Source organism: Solanum lycopersicum, chromosome 2, assembly GCF_036512215.1.
Source record: "Solanum lycopersicum chromosome 2, SLM_r2.1".
NCBI classification, from domain to species: Eukaryota; Viridiplantae; Streptophyta; class Magnoliopsida; order Solanales; family Solanaceae; genus Solanum; species Solanum lycopersicum.
The window spans coordinates 68,923,706-68,944,767 of NC_090801.1; the positions used below are offsets into that span (position 1 = coordinate 68,923,706).

Below are 21,062 nucleotides of genomic sequence, written 5' to 3' on the forward strand. Positions count from 1 at the left end.
AGCCCACATGACCCCATGAAAAAACAATTGAAAGAAACTTCACATGCATTTTCCCATAATTTGTCATGTATATATTAAAAAAAAGTTAGGTGAGTTGTCCAATTTTTTTGTATACATTAATTTATTTTTATTATTATTGAAGGCATTCTTTTAACTCCGAAAAGGCAAAACATGTGTAAAATTAGTATTAACAATCAATTGATCGAGCGCGATATGACTGAAAAATTAAAATTAAATAAGGTTTACATATAATTGAACCAATGTCAAAAAGAAATTATTGTGTAATTGTGTATTCTTTTCATTATTTTTCTTATTTTTTATTGATTTAGATGCGATAATTATTTTTTTTTAAAAAAAAGTTATATTGACTTGGCATTTTTCAGACATTACTTAGTAAATTATTCATATTAATTAAATTTTATAAAATTTAAATTTCAATACTACTAGTATTTTATGTACGTAGTTATTTGAAATTTTAAATTTTATTACTAGCTGTGCTCTATGTAGTTATTTACTAATAGTAGTAATATTATTTTTTTTTGGAAGAAAATGTGTACACAAATAAACGAAAAGATGGTTTTGAGTTGTACAAGTTGATTGAATATATATTTTGACCAAAATAACTACTAATATTTGATGTATTGGGTTTCTTCAAGCAAATATCCAAATCTATTTTTGAGATAGAATCCTTCACAATGAAGCCCACATTTTTATAATCTAAAGAGACCATTTGGATGTAAGTCTGGCATATCTTATGGGCTAACCTCCAAAAACATAAGTGGTCGTTTGATTATTAGTTAGAGTTATACGGATATTAGTTATATAAATATTAATTGTATACATATTATTTAATCATACATCAGTCATGTAGATGTTAGTTATATATGTATTGATTATGTAGATATTAGTTATATAAATATTAATTGTGTACGTATTATTTAGATAGAATTTAGTTATGTAGAAATTATAATACAAATATTATTACTTATTGATATTTAATTTATTTTAAATTAATATACGTAATAAGAAGTTATAAAGCTTGTATCCACTATAAAATGCAACCCGCCCTCGGGGTTTGGGCTTTGGTTGGAGGGAAGGGGCGGTAATAACGAAACTTATGTGATTGAATAAATCCTCCTGCGGTGAAGGGCTTCTTTTCCCTCCCCATTCTTCAAATTTGATTCATTTTTTTCATAGAAAAATCTCCCATCAAGGATAGACCAAAAATTTTTTGACTAAGGCCAGTCCCCTCTTTTTTAAATAAATAAAAAAAGACTCCTTAATATTGTGAAACATGGTATAAAATTAATACATGAATAACTTGGTTATTCATGCCCTTATCCAGTTACTAAACGATCCCTAATTGAATATAATAACTGCAGTTTAGAAGTAGGTTGAGCTAAGACTTGATTAGTGTGACTTGCTTAAGTTTGGGGAAAAAATTGAGCATGTTTTTATTCTTATAGTTATTGTTGAGTGTTGGAAATTGGGATGAATGTGTATAATATTAATGGTAAGCAACTTTGATTTATACTTAGATTTCATTGCAATAGAGGTATTATGCTCGTATTTTCTTTTAATATGATATGTTAGTAAGAGTTGGTGTATTAAATTTGACTAGCAATAATTTTTCTTTAACCTCCTCCAACTATTAAATAAAAGTCTAATCAAAAGTTTAGTGTCATAGCATCCTAAAGAATGGTTAGTTCATAAGTTTATTATATACCTTATAATGTTAAAAAGTTACTTGTAATGAAGTTCGAAGTTTTAGTCCATCACTTAATTGTTCAAAATTTATTTAAATCATAAAAAAGTTTGAAGTTGTTTCAAATTATTTACTTGGTGTCCATATAACAACTAATGATTGATTTCTTCATTGTCAAATATAAAAAGAAATCTATAAAATAACTTGACACTATAAAAAATCATATGGGGATTTTTATGGAAATTTGTATGAAAAATTGCAGGAGAATAAGTTTTCTGCGAATTTTCATAATAATCCCCCAAAAAATCTCTATATAATTCACAATTTTCTTATAGTGTTTTTATAAAAATCGTAGGAGTGCCTCAAACAATGACATTTTAATTTACTTGCATTATAGGTATTACAATTGTACCATTTGCTTTATAGCTCTCAATATTCTTTTTTGGTTTCTATTTGGTATTCAGAACCCATATTAGAGCTCAGACTAAATTCGGATCGCGCATTATAGGATCCATTTGGGGGTGGCGCTTCCAACAGAATTTTCTTCATACCCAGGACTCGAACCCGACACATCTGGTTAAGAATGAAGCACTCTCACCAATGCACCACAACCCATGTTCGATCTTCAATATTCAATTTTATCAGTCCCCTGTTTAAACTTCTTAAAGGTACTTCAAAGCTACTTAAGTTGGATACTAATATTAATATAAAAGTTGACTCATCTTAATGTTAGGCCCATGCTTTAGCATGGGCTTTACTCAACTAGTGTGTATGTCTTATAAAATTAATTAACATATCTGATATTTGATTAAGTTTCATTTAATAATTTATTTTTATTTTACCTTTATAAATTATTATTTTGCAGAATTAAGAAAAAAAAAGTAACAACGATATTTTGTAAGTTAAGAAAAAAGGAAAAAAAATAGCAATTAAAAATTTCAACCCTTCAAAAAAAAATGTATAATATTGATTGAACATTATAAAAAATTAAAAATAAAAGATTAATTATTTTTTTTTAACAAATATTTAAACTAGTTTCTCTTTATAAAATAATCTTAATATTAAAAGTACATTAATATTTATAGTTAATCGTAATTTGACTTTCAAAACACTTTTTAGAAAAGATTAGCTGAACACAATTTATTTATGAAAAACGACTTTCAAATAAATTAACCAAATAAAAATTATTTTTTCAAAAGCACTTTTTTGAAAAACTATTTGAAAAAGTGCTTATGAAAATAAACAATTTTTAATTGCTCTGCATAACAATTTTTTCCATTTCCATCTCCTCACATAGATCCGCCCCATGTAAAAAGTTAAAATAAAATTTAAACCCAACGTAAAATCACATATATCCGCAATCTGCATCACCAATCATTAATTTTTAATACCCACTCCAACCCGCCATACATCCGTCTGTTCCCACCTCGCCTCATTGTCATCCATAATCATTGTTGTATATTAATTCTTCAACAATTAGTTGCTCACGTTGTTGTAAATGTTTGTCTAAAATTATTCATTCATTTATAAAAATATAGATAGAATTAATTTAATTTTTTATTTTACTTAAAATTAGTTCTGTAATAACGTAAACAAGTTGAAAAAATGTATAAGTATCCTTAATATATGTTCGAAATTTCAGAGACATACTTATACTATACTAAGGTCCAATTATATACTCCGCCACTGTCTGAACTTATTTTATAAATAATTTTCTACTCCTTTTCGAACTACGTGGCATTATCTTCTGGACCCAACACGTGTTGACAATTTTTTCAATAACAGTGCCACATACACCAAAAAGAGATTAAAAAATAATTAATAAAATAAGTTTAGGGAGATGATATGACTTTAGTATAGTATAAGTGTCTCTTCGTAATATCGAACATAAGTTGGGGGATCACTACAACAAAAACAACTTTTTGCGGCATTAAATATTAACACTAATGAAGAGTGCTAAAGTCTTTACCGAAATTAGTTAAGTGTCATTAGAACCAATGTCGCTAAAGACTTTAGGGACATATACAAAGAGTGATAATTACCGCTGAAAATATATATTTAGCGGCAATCAAGAATTAAATGCCGCTATTGGTCATTTTTGTTGCAGTGAATACTTATGCATTTTCCCAAACAAATTTGTAAAGTTTTAAAAAATATTAACTAAAAAGAATTATCCATTTGATTTTGGAAGGCAATTATCCACATGGATAATTCAAAATTAATTCCCCCTCGATACCTTATGAATCTAACGCGTAAAAAAGAAAGTGATACAAACAATGGAAATAACTAACCTTTTTTTGTCCTGGCATCTCACTATAGACAAGTCTTTAATTTGGCAATGGAATTAGTACTCCCTCTTTCTTAGACAATTATATAGTAGTACCTCTTTTTGGTCAAATACAAATGAATTGTTTTATGAATCAAAATGAATGATTTTTTTTAAAAAAAAACATTTTTACAGTGTATTATTTGATTATTATTTTTATAACTATCTTTATATTTATGGGATTTTAAACTACTTTTAAATAATAATTATCTCTACTTTTAAAAAGAATTTAGAAAGAATTAAAAAAAAGAGTAAATGTTGGCAAATTATTCTTTAATTAATTTTTTTAAATTCTTTCTTTTTGTAAAAGGCTGGGAGAGTAGAAACATTGCATGAAAATGACGTTAAAAAAAGTAAATGTGTGCAAATTATTCTTTAATTAATATCTTTAAATTCTTTCTTTTCTTAAAAAGCTGGGAGAGTAGAAACATTACATGAAAATGACGTTATACCTTTACACTACGTTTGGATCATTATTATTCATTGTATTGTATTATATCGTTGTTGTATCTATAATATTTGTTTTGATTTCTACTTAAATTGTATTATACTGTATTGTTAAATTTCGTTGTTATTAACAATGGAAAAATCCCTGTTTTATGGAACAACCAATTTGGTGTGTTTCACATTGTTACTTAATTTCTTTTTCCAATTATATCTTTACATAATATTTCAAAATACTATTTTTCCCTTTACCTTAATTATTTAAACCTAGTCAACCCTCCTACCTAGAATAATTAAAGATATTTAAGTAAATTTATAAATTACAATATATAATCAAATCAAACAATTAAAATATTATTAAACAACAACAAACAATACAATCTAATCAAACATTGTATCTTCTATACCATACAGTACAATAGTGGGTACAATACATTATGAAATAATGATCCAAACAAAGTGTTAAATTTCTTTAGCTTGTTCCTTCCAAAGTTTGACTATTTTAGCTCATCAAGTAAAAACATTAAATGCGTAAGCTTGATCAATATGAAATGCAAGTTTGCAACGCTAATAATTTATCTATATTCGAAAATAATCCAAAATACATACCTATAGTAAAATTACAGAGATTAAAAAATTCTGAATTCGTCTCTAATTAAGTTAATTAGGTTGAAGAATAAACTTGGCTATTTCCATGAGTTGCTGAACCATGGAGTAAGTTGAAAGGGAGAGACTCAAACAAATCAGCCCTAACATCCCCATAGCCAAAGCTGGCCTAGTTTCCATCAAGTACATCTGTAACAATCCAATAGCTTCACAAATGTCTTCGTTGTAATGTGCAAAGTACTTCTTCTCCCATCCCATCCAATTTGAAGGTGGTCCTGATTTTTCAGTTTCTAATATTTTCATATCTTTAATACGCATTCTCAAAACAATCATATTCTCATCCACCATATTCTTACTTCTTCCACCACCATTATATTGATCAAATCTCGCATTAATCACACCTCGCTTCAGGATTACCGAAGGAGGAGAGATCAACAATGAAGTCATTTTTTTTTTTTTAGATTGAGGCGTAGTTGTTATGATGAGAGTATTATGGATTTGTGAAAAGCCTATTTATAATGGGTGAGGGGAAGTTGTTGTGTTTACGCATGGAAATTACTTTGTCTTACAAGTGAAGGGTCCGTAATAGAGTCGGCCCAACGTGTGGGACTATACGCGTAGCCGTAAAAGAAAGGGACGGGCACTGTACAGCACAGTAACTTGATTCACAATTAATTCAATTTGATTTGCCCAAAATCTGTGTTCTAAGTCACATGGAAAGTTGGAATGAAAGCAAGAACAAGACATGTTTTCTTAATCAGAAAACGTGAAGTTAGGTCTTAAAGCTAACTCACACCCCAAAAGTTAGCTCAAGAAAAGAAAAATTATTCAAGTATTATAAGGAGTTCACTCATCACTTTTGTCATTCTTTAACAGACTAAGAAGTAAAGTAGGAAAAATAAATTAAAACAAAGGAAAAAATTAAATTAAATGAAGATTATGTAATACTTTTTTGATTGTTAAGGAATAATGATTTAATTGGTTGTACATGCAAGGTCAAGTTGATGAAAGAATTCTGTCATTAGACCTTTGATAATTTAAGCCCAAATCTTACAACGGCTGAATATAGTAACGTGCTGAATATGGCATTAGTGGGTTTACCTTGAAAAAAAAATAATTGGGGCCAGATACAACATTCTAATTTCGTCAAAAGTATTATCAAAGTTAGTGTTTTATTGGGTTAAAGAAATAATTAAACAAAACTTTCCTATTCTTAAAGTCATTACCTAGCTCCATAGTAAACATTTACTAGAAGAAGTTTCTGCTTCTAGATTTTAGATATTTACATATTAAAAATGCAAATTTTTTTTAAAAAAGACTGAAATCTCATTTTTAATTTTTTTTTTAATCATTATCCCCTATTAGTTTTACAAATTTCAAAATCACTCATTTTCACGCATCAGATTAATATATCAATGCATCAAATAATGTAACTCGCGCATCATATTAATGTAACTCGTGCATCATATTAGTGTATCATGTATAAAATACAAATCAGATTAGTGTATCATATATAAAATGTAATGTATCCTACTTAACGATTAATGTATTTCGCACATCAGATTAATGTGTCAGCACTTATATTATTGTATCTTATATAAGACAAATGATAATTTTGCCTAAAAGTATGTGATTTAAATTCTTTGCCCCTTTTTATGCATACAATTAGAGCTGTCAAAATAGGTTGGTCCAATCCAATTCGAACGGGCTATGAAGTTAAATGGGTTGGAGCGGTCTGACCCTTTTAATTAAAGTGTCTATAAAATATTAACTCAATTCAATCCTAAGCAAACCATAGGTTGGGACGGATTGACCTTTCAACCAAAAATGGACAATATTTTTCTTGTAGAAAGAATACGAACGTTGATGTTCGATGAACACGACATCAGTACATACATAAACTCATTCATGAATTACACATACTTCAATAGATATTTACCAAACAAATACATAATAGTCAAGATACAACATTCATAAGATTCATCCAAGCAAAAAAATTACATAATCACTATTTTCATAAACAAGGCGATAAAACAGAATGTGAAAAATTAGGCATAAAAATAAAAGTAAAAGAGACCAAAGTTTCATAGTTATAATGGAGTAATGAACTTGGGCAAATAAATTTTTTTTTAGCAGGCTAATGAACCTAAAATATAAAATATATGTAAAAAATAGTGTTGATTTTATATATCAATATTTTGATAAAATTTTGACAAGTAAACCACTACTTAAAATATATAATAAATATTTTTGAAAATTCATAGCCCACTGGTTAGCCTCTAAGGCTTGAGGGTTGAACTTACGAGGTCAACCGCCCAAATGAGGCTAGACTGAAAAGTCTCGTTCCATAATGGACAGAAAAAATTGAACCCAATCTCATTTAATCCAAAGATTTAATTAAATCGACCTAGCGAATCAAGCTCATTTTGACAACTCTACTTACAATGATGAATAAATTGCTTATTTTCTCTAACTAATTTGGTAGAATTCGTTTTGTTGAACATAATTTAATTTTCAAAAGTTAAGTTATTTTCCCCCATTTTATTAATTTTTAATACATAGAAACCAATATTTCCATTTTAATTGAAAAACTAATAGCATGAATTTTATTCACGATCATGTTAAAAAAAAAATACCATCATATTTTGATGTTTATAAAAATATAATAAATAATTAAAGGAAAAATAAATAATAATATTTTATATTAATTTAACAGTCAAATTTCGTGATAAACAATAATACAGGTTGATTGCGACTCTATCGATAGAAGAGGGAAGCGGGTAGCCGCAATATAAATAGATCTTCACTAGTACGAATATGTAATCAAGTATTTATGTTACATGACTTATGAACAAATTAATATTTTTTTATTTTTCTTTCAACGAACCATAGTACAAAAATAGTAAAAAGTTTTTCGATTTGATGGAATTAGCATATATAGTTAAGATTCATGAACTAATTAAAGACATTGAGAAAATACTTTTCACGAGAATTAATACTCTATCGCAAATTCCCCATCCCCTCCACTAGTGGGCGGCATAGTTAGAAAATTAACAAATTGAAATTCGATTTTAGCTCAAACTCTATTTTTATATTAAAAAAATTATTTATATAAATAGAAAAAATAAATTAAAACTCAATTTACTATTCCAAAATTTATAACCCGTATAAATTCTAAGTTTTACGACTTTTAATTATATATTTATCTCTACACATACCTAATTACGCATACACAGAATATATCATTGAAGTAATTAAGTGTTGGCTTAATTTGTTGAAATAAGTAAAAGGGACAAATTTTAGTTAGTCTGCATTATATATATATATAGAGAGGGGGGAAGCTAGATGGGGTTCATCGAAAGAATTTTTTTTTAGATTCTAATTTGTACTAGAAAAATAATAAAATATTTATGTATATTAATTTGTGAACCCTAACAAAATTAATTAACAATTATTCACGAAATTTAGAACCCTAAACTTTTAATTCGCATCGCTTCTGTTAAATAATATATATACATGGGATTCATTTTGCAAATACAAAATACAATTACCAAATCTACACTGAATATTAGTAAATCTTAGTTAGCTGATAGCAAAAACACATCAACCAAGATTCACGGTTGATAAGACGCCACTTGTCCAATGGATGAAATGAGAGAAAATCATAGCCGTTGAAGCTGGAACACTGATGATTAGAAGGATTAACATCCCTAAAGCCAAAGTAGGCCTTGTACTTAACAATTTCATTTGTAAACACCCTACTAAATTACAAATTAACTCATCATAATTAGCATAATACTGCTTCTCCCATTCCATCCATTCTTCTGGTGGCTCATAATTTCTTTCAATTACCTTCATCTCATGAACTCTCTTCCTTAATATAATCATACTTTCATCCACTAATCTCCCTCTATAATCCCAATCACAAGAATCATTAAGATGAGCAAAGATTTTACCTTTTGATCTTCTAAGGGGAATAAGCAATTTCTTGGGATTGGAGAAAGATAAATTAGATGGAATTAAGAGTACTTTTTCCATGGCTGAACTAATGAAGAAATCAAATATATAATCAAAGGCTAATTAAGAGTATAATATCTGTGTATTCATCATTTAATTTGGCTTATATTTATAAAGTGAAAGGGAGTTTCAAGATTTATATTTATTTTTTTAAAAAAAGGAAAAGATAAAGTACCTGCCACATGCATGCATGACACTTTCTTTTTAGATCCCTATACAAGGTTAGTTTTAATAATGTTCCAAACCGACCTAGTCGATATTTTAAGCAGTGGTCGGTGATCAGTTACGCTACCCAATTCAACGAGATTCCGTAATATATTCAGTATGATTTTATAAAAATTACCTATATTAATATTTAATTTTTGATAGAACTTAGCATATATATAATTAAGTATGAAAAAAAATATAATACGTAATAAAGGAGTCCTATTAAAAATAAAGAGAAAAAAATTATAAAAAGAACAATATTATAATAGTAGAAACAAAGAAAATAACAAGTCAACCCAAAATGAGTTAGGGGAAAATTATAAGTGACATTAATTTTGTTAGTTGTACCAATAGTTTATGGAAACTTCAGGTGTACCAACTTGTCAATTTTATGTAGACAAATAATGTCCGATAGTCATGTGGAACGTTCAATTATAATGTAGGCCTCATTTGTTAGTGGAGGTCGAAATCTTAATAAATCAGATTCAATTTATTAAAAATGTTTGATTTTTAGATTTAAATCTGAATTATTTAGATTTAACCTATTAAATTTATTTGTTTTATTTTTTTTAAAAAAAATTCTTAATGAGTCTCATTTGTTTCTTTTAACATTAAAAGATATGAATTTGAGTATACATCTGAATATTAAGATTTGAATTAAAATTTGAGTGTTTTGTTTCTGATTTAGACCTCTTAATTTTATGGAAACAAATGATGCCTAAGTATGCTTAATGAAATGTTGGTGCTTTTTTAAATACTAGTATATGGGCTAGTGCGTTGCATGTTTATTTTATACCGATAAATAAAATGATAAACGATTTAACTTTTAAAAAATGTTTGTAGTGTATAGTTGACTTGAAGATTCTTTTTTTTTTTTGTATTTAGTCCTCCCTTTATTATAATTTTGATATAGAAACTTTATATTTGTTTTAAAAGACAAAATAAAGTAGCAAAAACAAATATGTAGACACACTATCTTATGATGAACTTTCTCTTAAAATGTCTTGTTTTTCTCATAAAAATGTTGAAATTAAATTAATAGTTATACATTTCAAGAAGATAAAATATTTATAATTAATTAGTAAAAGATGAAATTCTCCTTCTCATTAAGTAGAATGCAATTAAGTAATTCAAATTTATAAATAAAAAACTTATTAGAAGAAAATAACTAAGATTTAAAGTGCAATGATTAATATTTAAATTATGTAATTATATAAATAAATTATTAATATTTAATTAAATAAATTATATTTTAATTTAATGGAGAGCCAAAATGACAATATTAGTATTCTTACTATTAAAAGTTAATTAATGGGAGCAATATTTGGTCAAAACATAAAAGATCTTCTAACTTTTTAAGCATTTTGGTGCATCAACTTTTTGACTTTGGGATTTGGATCTCATGATAATTTTAATGAAAATTGTCTAAAAACTATAGATTTTATCCACAAACACATGTAAGAATGATTCTTTACAAATATTTAAAATTTAAAATGCAAAAATGTAATTATTAATAATTTGAAATTAGAATATCTTGTAGGCATTAATTGTTTTGCATGCCTTATACACTTTTTTTATGATTGTATTTGTCTCATTTTCTAAAGCAAAAAATACACCCTTCAGTCAAATATATTCTTAAAACAAAATTACAAATACAAAGAAGAAATATCATATATAGGAGCAAGTTTAGCATAAGATAACCAACGAAAAATATAAAAATTCTAAGAGAATCTTTTTCTTGTTTTTTCTTTTTATTGATAATGCAAATTGAAACAAAGCTATAGTAATGAACATTCAATTTTTGACCATAAAAAAAAAGTTAAAATCTTTGGAAGGCAAGTTAATGAAAGTGATATTCAACTAAATATATGTAGGGTCTTACCATAGTTTTAATCTCGATAAATAAGTAAAAAATAAATAAATACATCAAGCTTCGTTATTTTAGTAATTAACACTCATTCCTATAATCACATTATGCCTTGTAATCTTGACATAAATCCTCTTACCTCGAAATTTTATTTACTTGATTAAAGCTTCTCTAGTCTTCTACACACAAAAATTGTATCACATATAAATCTTTTTATAAAAACAATATTAAAAAATTTGTATTTATAGAAAAAAATATAGCTTTGAAATATGAAAATTTACTTACAAAGTTGAAAGGTTAAAAACATAAATTAATTTAGAAGATAAACCATATACATGTATTTATCCAAAGGATAAATAATTTTAAGAAAATAAATTAAATAAGATATTTTAATTAAGAATTATTCTAAGAAGTGCAAAAGTTATTAACATTTTTATTAAAATAATATAACATAATATTTAAATATTTTTATAATATTTTAATTTATAATAAAAATAATTTAATTTTTTTGATTATCTCTTATAATAATATATAATATGATATATGAGGATAAATATCAATTTTACCCAAAACAAGTCCACAAGGGTATGTGAAATTTAACAGCCTTTGCCACAAAATTCCAATAAAGAGACTAATATCTTGTTTGACTAAAGTGAACTTAGAGAGAAATATGAGAACCAAAGTAGATTGATATTATCATCTTATTTTTAACTAAAACAATTAGAGATTTTAATTGGTGTGAAATAATTTTTTTTGATTAAGAATATTTTATCTTTTACTAAACTCTATGGGATATAAATATAAATCAATCAATTAAATTAATAAATTTCACATAATAGATAATTATAATAAATAAAAAACTATCCATAATTAAATTGCCATTTAATTAACTGAAAAAATCAATAATGACTATTTTATTGATTTAGTTATACATTTAAACATATATACAAATTAAATCATCAGTAAAAAAAGAAGAGTAGATGCTGCATTATCTCAATTTACGTTAATTTATAGAATAAAAATTTGTGAAATGTGCGTATGATTAAAATTTCTATTTTGTAATAAAGATTTTCTGGTATGAATTAAATCGTTAATCAAAAAATATTAGGGCGGAAAGAGTTTCACCGTTGACAGCATATTGTTACAGTTAGAACCCTAATTTTGTTCGTAGAGAATTAGGGGAATTAGAAACACAATTTGGCGACCCACCGTTGCTCGTTTTCTTCTCCGACCGTCGTGTCGGCTAAAGGGGCTACTGAAAATGGCAAACATTAACAACAAAGATGAACCAAGTACAGCGCCACAGCCAGATCGCTGGTACAATTTGAGTTTAGGTTCTTCCTTTAAAGATCACCAACCTTCTTCAAAGTTCTGTACTTTACGATGTAAGTTCTCCAGATCCCTCTCTCTTTTGCTACTTTTAGATCATAGTTTTTGTCTTCTATCTAGATACGAGGAACGAATTCTTTTTTTCTCTGTTTTTTTAATGTGTAGTTTTTGAAATTGGGTATGGAAGGTTATAGTTTTATTTCAATTGGGCTGAATTTATTTTGCGATTATGTTGTGTGTTGTGGAAGACAAGTGAAGAACAAATTTTCAGATGCAAATTAGGTGCAGTGACGTTTATGTGATTATAAAATCTAAAGATACATATGTATGTTAAGCCAGAAATGGAGAAAATGTTTAGTTAGCTGCGTTTCAGTTGGCCATACTGACATCAACTGAAAATTTTATGAATGGCGAAAGGATGAGATTTGCACAATTTTCCCCAACTTTTTTTTTGGTGCTATTTGATGTTATTGTTGTTTTAGTAGTTAGATTTTATCTTTCTTGTAAAATGACAATTGTTTTCGTTTCTCCAGATGAATTCAAACCTGCTTCAATTGATAAAAACCAACCTGGAAAACTACATAAGACCAAGGACAATAAGATTTCTGTTGAATTTCAAAATAACCAGCCTGGTAAACCTAAGGTAGTCTTTGATGGAAGTAGCGAGGATTACAAGGAAAATGATGCTGTTCTTTTCTTTGATGGTGAGTCATTCCGGCTGGAGCGGTTACATAGAGCAGTTAAGCGGTTGAGGTATAATCGACTCCCCGGAGAATCCGCTGCGGCAGTAGCACCTGGTCCTTCTCGTTCTCCTGCTCCTTCTCCAATTGGAATGCCTGTGGAGACACGTTCACCACCAGTTGCCAAAGGGGCTAAGTTTCAGTCTCTTAATAAGCCTGCAGTTCCTGTGCCTGCTGTACAAGTGAGTTCTTTGCAAACTTACTTTCGTCTCTTCTAGCTTATTTACAGCAATATGATATTGTGATATATTCGTGTGCATGACTTTTGTTATGTATACTTACAATCTGAAGAAATAGCATTCCTATTCTCTGGTGAAAGATTTCAAGTTAGATGACTTGCCAAGCTAATTAGGATTGCCAAGATTATAAAGTACTGATAAAAAACACCTACTCAGGTGATTAGGTGTCATGGATCATATCTTTTGACAAGTTTATCGGGAAGAAATGGAGTAAGCTTAATTTGCACTTGTATGTATAGTCCATTAAAAGTTTGTTCCAGATAGAACCGTATTAGGTATGCTTCAATATTTGGGTGATATACAGAAGTCTATACCAATTGGGATACAACTAACCATGGCATTCGACAGTGATTTCATTATGAATTTTCTTGGTTAGCCTCATCCCAATCAGTAGATCTCCATTTTAATTTCTAATTATTCAAAATTGACAATGTCAGCTGCTTCCTTTTCCTGTCTCGTCCAATCAGCACATGTCATTTCATCACCTGCTTTGCAACTCTCAGTTTTCAATGATATATTCTTCTTTGTATGAAAACCAACAAGGAATCTTGTTCAATAACTGATCAAGTTTGTATCAAAGATTCTTTGTTGCATTGTAGTTCCTGTCTAAACAAGGACTTTCCGTAGTTTTAGAATGCTAAACTGAGCCGGATGGTGCGCTGTTCCTATTGTCACATCTAGTACTTTGCAAAGTCATTGTCGCTGCACATGTTGTTATTCTATCCACCCATTCTTCTTGTTTCAACTTAGCAAACAGAAAATGTGGGGTCTGGAGTCAATGGATACATTGTGTCTATTGCCCAACAACTGTATCGCCATTGACTTAAAAGTGCAGTCTTGGCGCGTTGAAGTGACAGGTTTTTCTTGTTTAAGTCATGCTTGAATTTGTGTAACTAACTTCGTGAGACTATCTTTAGATGATTGTATTGCCAAAAATGTTAGTATTACTGTATGTCATTGATTTGGTAATCGGCCAGTTGTTGTGAATTTGACAGGCTACAAATGTCTTACGAAGAAATAGTTCATGTTTGAATTAAGTCTATCACTCCTTTAATGACTTCTGATGAGTCTCATCAACCTCTCATTTTTTCACATCATGTAGCTGCCTTCTATATTTCACCTTTCAGTGTTTATTTTTCCTTTTGCCTTTCATGAAAAGGGGAAAAATGATTAGTTTGACTGTTTCCATATTCTCCGTAGTTTTGACTATTACATCAATATCTCAAACTTCTGTTTAATGTTGTTCAGGTTGAGGTGGAAAGGATCGAAGTTGGTGACTTTAGAAGTTCAGGTATTTTTCTCAAAGTGAGCTCTGTATACTAGTGTTAGGCTGAAAAACAAGGAAGGGGCTTTTGCCTTGTGTTTGGTTAAATCTTCAATGGAGGAGTCTAAGTTGCTATTAGGGAAATAAGAATGAGATGAAATGTGTTAAATATATCACTCAGATTGCCGGAATTATTTTTAATCTTAACACCAACCAAACTGCATATATGGCCTCAACTTGGAACTGAGTTGCAGTTGTCAATAGATTTATTAGGATGGAACCTAATGACTCGACAACCTAGCTTGACCAAAAAGATACCTCCTTCGAGACTTGAGCTGTCTGGAGTCTGTTTTCTACAATCTCTCAATTTAGGATAGACTAAGTCATATTGTATCATCCCCTGAGACTGTGACATGATATTTTTGATTTGATTTTTTCTTCCTTTTCTAATCAGTAGTTTGATTGAATCATGCTGCACACATCTCGTCTGTTTTACCTAGGAGCTCCTATTCAAAGGAACCCTGAAATCTCTGATTCCATATCTGCAATTCATGCTTTTTACTGTAGTGGCTGACTCTTTGTCTTCTAGATTCAAGACCCAAAAATGAGAAGATTGCTGAACATCCACCTTCACATGCAAATCATTCAACTGCATCACCAGACATGAAGTATGATGACCTGGATGAACAATTAGATATACTGAATGATGATGAGGATGATACTACCGCAGCCAATGGTGGGAATATTACTGTTGAAGAATTCAAAACTGGCATTGATATTAATATCCCACACCAAAATGATACAGATGATGAGATAGCTGATGTGGATGTAAGTGATGATGATGAGGACAAGGGCCGCAATGCTGCAGAAGAACTTAGAGCTCAGGTAAATGCAGAGGTAAAAGAGAATCATACTTCGAGTTCTAGCAGTAGTAGCAGCAGTGACAGTAGTGGAAGTGGGAGTGGGAGCGGGAGCGGAAGTGGAAGTGACAGTGCAAGCAGCAGCAGTGACAACGAAAGTAGTGACACAGTCAACTCTATCTGAGAACTTAAAAGTATTTTGGGGGTGAATGTCTCAAGTTTGAAATAATTCAAAGAGAAGCCACTACATTGCTTTTAGGTTCAGACAATGCAGTCGAGGATCAGGCCAAATCTCTATTGGCCGCCTATTTTGCTCTTCTTCTTGCAGTATAACTTTCTCCTTCTATTTATCTCATTTTTAGACTTTTTACGTAAGACATATAGGAAAACTGAAGAAGTTTGTACGTCAGGAAAGATGATTACTGTATCTGTTATATTGTAAATGCATCAAATATTTCCAAGCCTGGCACCTTATGGTTTTCATTTACCGGTTGTTGGAAAGGAGAAGAAATGTGAAAGTTCTTTTCAAGGAATATCAATATCGATAGGAGTATAAGTTTGACAGCAATACTAACCAATTTTTAGTTTATAGTTGTTACAGCAATGTCATAATTGCTACCAATTATCATTGGTTTGACATGAGTGAGTCTCTACTAATAGACCTAAAAGGATGTGATATGCTATATAAATCCCCAACAAAAATACCATTTCAAATGTTCTCTTTGTTGATAAAGGACCAGTTCAAATACTAAGAGGAGACATTGATACAACAGAAGGCTCAACTGACGTCGACCATAATATAAAAATTCCTGTTAATAATCTTACAATGAACCCTCAAGACGACATCTCATATTCAGTAGGGACTATCTGTTCAAGGCCACATGTATCCCAATACATTATAGAGGACTTAGAGCTTCATCTTTCTGTTCATTGCTCTGCTCATCATTTTGGAATAACTTTTCTTCAGAAGGCCAATTGTTCTTTCTCTTCCTGGTGCCTTCGGCCTTCCACTTATACCAAACTCGTGTTTTTGGTGGAGGTGCATCCTCGGTAATGGGTGCTACCAATCCTGGTTTGCCGTCATCTATAACAGCATCAACCAACCCGTATTCCTTAGACTCCCAAGCATTCATAAAATTATCACGATCAGTATCCACTTCAATCTAGAAAAAGAAAATGGAAGGATATATCAGAGTTAACTCGGCTAACTTGTACAAACAGAATTCATTTACAGTAAGAAACGGTATCTGAAATAATCACCTTTTCTAAAGGCTGGCCTGTAACTCTTGATAGTATTTTATTAAGCTTCATCTTGTGGTATCCCATTTCTCTGATCCGTATACCCATCTCTGTTGCCTAGAATAACAAGTCATATAAACAGAATTGTGAAAAAAATTAGAAAGACACACCTATGTGTTAACAACGAACATGAAATTAAACAAGGAGTATCTTGATTAATGAGGGGAAAACAGAACAAAGAAACAACTAAACTAGGAAAAATTCATGCTAGAACAATGGAAATCGATGTACATGAAACACGTACAGCAAAGAGACATTAGCTTAATAGTAGTAACATTTGTTGATGTGACACGTGGTGGCATAAATCACTCGGATAGCTTATTGTTGCACCAAAATGTTAGCACATGACTGGTAAGAACTAAGCCACATAGTAGAAGATCATGCCACTAAGTACAGTATTGAAGTGAAACGTTGTCTACAGCTTGACTCAGTTGAATTTCAGAACTGTTACAATCAACTCCCGGTTGGATCAAACTCATAACTCAATATTACTGACCAGTGTGTACTTTGCATGTCCGAAAGGAATCAAGATCGAACAACACAAACCCAACATGAAACCAAAGCATGCACAATACTTTGGCTTGGGTCCAAGTCTAACAACACCAAATTTTCACGTGCTCTCACAAACAAAGAAATCAAGCGTTCACATTAGATGTTGCATGGTGAAAATACTTCACATGAACCAAACACAATTCACAGAAGTTCGTTAGACATACTTGACAATACTAGAACTTTTATATGAAGTAGTTGAATGAATTTCAGTAATTAGGTTTGGGAATTGTATAAATTATTAAGTGTAAAGTCAGAGTCTCCTAAACTTAACAGTGCCCATATCTTTTAGTGAGCAACAAGTGTGCATGAACAAGATAACTACAATCCTTAATGTGGTGAATTTCCTAGCTCAATTGACAGGCTTACAATGACTTCATTCTCTCAAGTCTCCTATAAAGATGAGACTTGCCAAAGGAGTCCCTCAATACCACTCAGACAAGCTTCTGGCATCTAATTGGCCCAAAGTACTCCTTGTGCATAAGACAAATATTTACTCAGAAATACTATTAAATTGCAAATGAATCCGTAAATCACATAACTAATCTCCGTGGATCTCAATCTAATTAATTCAATAAAATATCATTAGCTTTGCTAGCCAAAATATTATTACAGAACTCACACGAGGTTTATGCTTTGTCTTCCTTATTGAAAATATAGTCAGCGGACCTAGTAAGTCCTGAAAAGCTGCTAAAGAATCTGACAGAACCAATTCAAAGTTGAGTAAAAGTTCAAGCCATCAGGTATAAATGTGACTGAACTTCTGTGATACTCATACAGTAGAGGACTAGCTGAATGTCTAAATTTAAACATGACCAATGAAAGCTCAAACACTGCGCCTGAAAACTGACTATATTATGCATGTTGTATGAACATATACCCATTACTAGCATAAATGTAGAGAAAAAGCTTTAACCCCATTTCGAGAGGACAGCCCCCAACATTTCGACTGCGGGAGATAGAGAGGATGGGAAGTGAGAGAGGGGATCTAACATATTTTAGATGGAATGAGTTAGTTAGACCAATAAACTATTAATTATATGCCAAACACTTCTAGGATTAATCCTGCAATCAGTCATGTTGGTATTATTACGTGTTGTTCAGACTCTACAGCAATCCATTCCAGCAAATGAAATGCTGCAGGGACAGCCACTAGCAATTGGATGCGCATATCAACAGTAAGACATAGCAATCTCTAACATAACTCATTGATGTCAGTGATATGACTTCTGATATGCTCCAGAAAGATAAATTGAATAGAATGAGATAATACTGACAAGTAGGTCAACTAGTGAGCAGTAAGTCTAAAAAATAAGGATTTTTCAAGTTTTTATGAATTGCAGGATAGGAAGGGAGAACAGAATGATCTTTTGGTCTCTATAGTATGAGACACAACTTTAAAAAAGATCAGAAGAATACACCCGAAGGGTAGCGGCTGCAGTTTCCCTTGTCATAAAAATAAAAAATGAAAAATCAGAAGAACATTTGTCTCCTGAGATGACCAATTTCCAATGTTGAAAATTATTCATAAATCAGAAGATAAAAGTTCTTGCAGAATCAGGAACTCAGGATGCAGAGATGACTCAGTGTAGAAGAGAAGAGTGTTCTCCATTTGAACCCTTCAGTCAAGAAAGTCTCGGCCTTCGGGTGTTTGGATATTTGTGTATCATAAGAAAATAAAAAGCTTAAGAAAAGCAGCTCAATTAGAGCAAACAAATAGAAGTGAATCAAAGTTGAACCAATTAGAAGCCCTTGCGTAACTTAGGTTTCTCTCAAAGCAGTGTCAAACAAAAGCAAAACACTACAGCAAGATATCATGAAATTGTTGAGTAAAGCAAAGTGTAAACACATACTTTACCACCAGAAGTTCCAAGTGGTTGATGGATCATCACTTTTGCGTTTGGCATGCAGTACCTCTTTCCCTTGCTGCCAGAAGCCAGGAGAAACGCACCCATGGATGCAGCCAATCCCATGCAGATAGTAGAAACATCAGCCTTACACATTTTCATGGCATCATATATTCCCATTCCTATAAAAAAAAAATACATCAGTCGTGTTTATAAGCACAGTGGGAAAGAAGTGATGGAGAGCAGAATGGTATTATAAGGTGTTATTCTCCCTCTAATCTCTACCTAAAATCATTCAGAAGCCAAAAGAGTTTTTAACAAGCAATTACTTGGCACGTTGTTCATATTTAACAAACAAAAAAAGGAGATAATTCACCGTTCAAGCTAACAACAAATTAAATCAGTTCTATGTCACCTTTACAAACACCAATAATTTGAGTAAGCAAAGAAAAGGATAGCATCAGATTGCAACCAAAGTAAATGAACCATTTAGACATACCAGCAGTTACTGAACCACCAGGTGAATTAATGATCAATCTGATGTCCTTTTTATCATCTTCTGCATCAAGAATTAATAGCTGGCTTATAATAAAATCCGCAGTAATATCATCTACCTGTTCAATACCAAATAATTCCCCAAGTATTAGAAACAACTCCACAGTTCTATGATTGAAATACAAGATAGATACTTTCTCTCTGCCACGTTCTAAACACAAAGTAATCAACCACATATATCATCCACTGACCATTCAATAACAAATCAAGTAAAAAAGAATGGTCATGCAGAACGAAACACCATCTGTTTGGCCAATAGAATAATGTGAATTAGTAATAAACACGAAAAAAACCATCTAAGGAAAAAAAAAGAATCTTTTTATGAGACTGTGACACATTCTCTAAGCAATACTAATTAAATCAAGCAAGCTGCAGCAAAATTAACAAAGAACAGAAAATCTAATTCATGTCTGACCAATTAAACAAGCCAAGTACAAAATTAAAATTTTGATTACACATAATGCCAGAACGAATAAAAGAACAAAAAAAAAACAAATCTTTACCAGAACAGTGGCAACCTGACACTAATTAAGCTAAGCAGAATAGAATACGGAACCAATAAAAAAGATAATTGAATTAAGAAACCCCAAATCTTAATTAAATTAGTTCGAACCTGAGAACCCAAGAAGATAATCCTTTGACGAAGAAGCATATTGGTGGTATCAAGTTCTTCAAATCTGGGCATCCAAGCAGGGGCTTTTGAGTAACTGGAAACATCCCAGTTCGTCGATAAAGTCGGCTTGTGGGTGGACGCTTTTACTGATAATCCTCTTCTTGGTGTGATTGTATTTGTCTGAAACTGTTTAACAAAAGTAGAATTGTAATGAAGGCATGTTGAAGGTCTGGCTGGTGCCAAAGCTGTGCTAAATGTTAGACAACTTCCCTCCATTCGTCTTCCACTCTTTTTCTGCTATTAGGGGTTTTTGGCTAAGAGACTCCAAAGATTGATTTTTTTTTTCCACTTCTTTTAACAGAGAGATATTACTCTCTCATATATTTCGGATGAAAAAACAATTATATATAAATATTTATAGTTTATTCTTAATCATACATAACTTTATTTTTGAATTTGCTATCCAATCAAATATTAATTATTTAATGATTAATTTTTTTTGCATTTTGTAGTTTTACATACCTAATATATTTCAAAACAAGAATGTGTGATTTCTTTTTATTTTAATGTTCCTTTTATTTTTCTCTATTTATAT

At 30.4% G+C, this 21,062-nt stretch overlaps 3 protein-coding genes across 3 annotated transcripts; 1 reads left to right on the forward strand and 2 right to left on the reverse strand.

Moving 5' to 3' along the window:
• Window positions 1-5,135: 5,135 nt before the first annotated feature.
• On the reverse strand, window positions 5,136-5,528 carry LOC104645999 (uncharacterized). The gene has a single exon (XM_010318973.1). It carries the CDS (start codon window positions 5,526-5,528, stop codon window positions 5,136-5,138), a length of 393 nt encoding a protein of 130 aa, XP_010317275.1.
• Window positions 5,529-12,145: 6,617 nt separating this feature from the next.
• LOC101261379 (uncharacterized) lies at window positions 12,146-16,137 on the forward strand. The gene is made up of 4 exons (XM_004231957.5): window positions 12,146-12,557; window positions 13,035-13,423; window positions 14,729-14,771; window positions 15,334-16,137. Exons 1-4 carry the CDS (start codon window positions 12,434-12,436, stop codon window positions 15,786-15,788), a joined length of 1,011 nt encoding a protein of 336 aa, XP_004232005.1. The 5' UTR covers window positions 12,146-12,433; the 3' UTR covers window positions 15,789-16,137.
• Window positions 16,138-16,289: 152 nt separating this feature from the next.
• Window positions 16,290-21,032, reverse strand: LOC101261866 (ATP-dependent Clp protease proteolytic subunit 3, chloroplastic). The gene is made up of 5 exons (XM_004231959.5): window positions 20,468-21,032; window positions 19,799-19,913; window positions 19,306-19,481; window positions 16,865-16,960; window positions 16,290-16,767 (listed from the first exon to the last, which is right to left on the reverse strand). Exons 1-5 carry the CDS (start codon window positions 20,741-20,743, stop codon window positions 16,501-16,503), a joined length of 930 nt encoding a protein of 309 aa, XP_004232007.1. The 5' UTR covers window positions 20,744-21,032; the 3' UTR covers window positions 16,290-16,500.
• Between the last annotated feature and the right edge of the window lie 30 nt (window positions 21,033-21,062).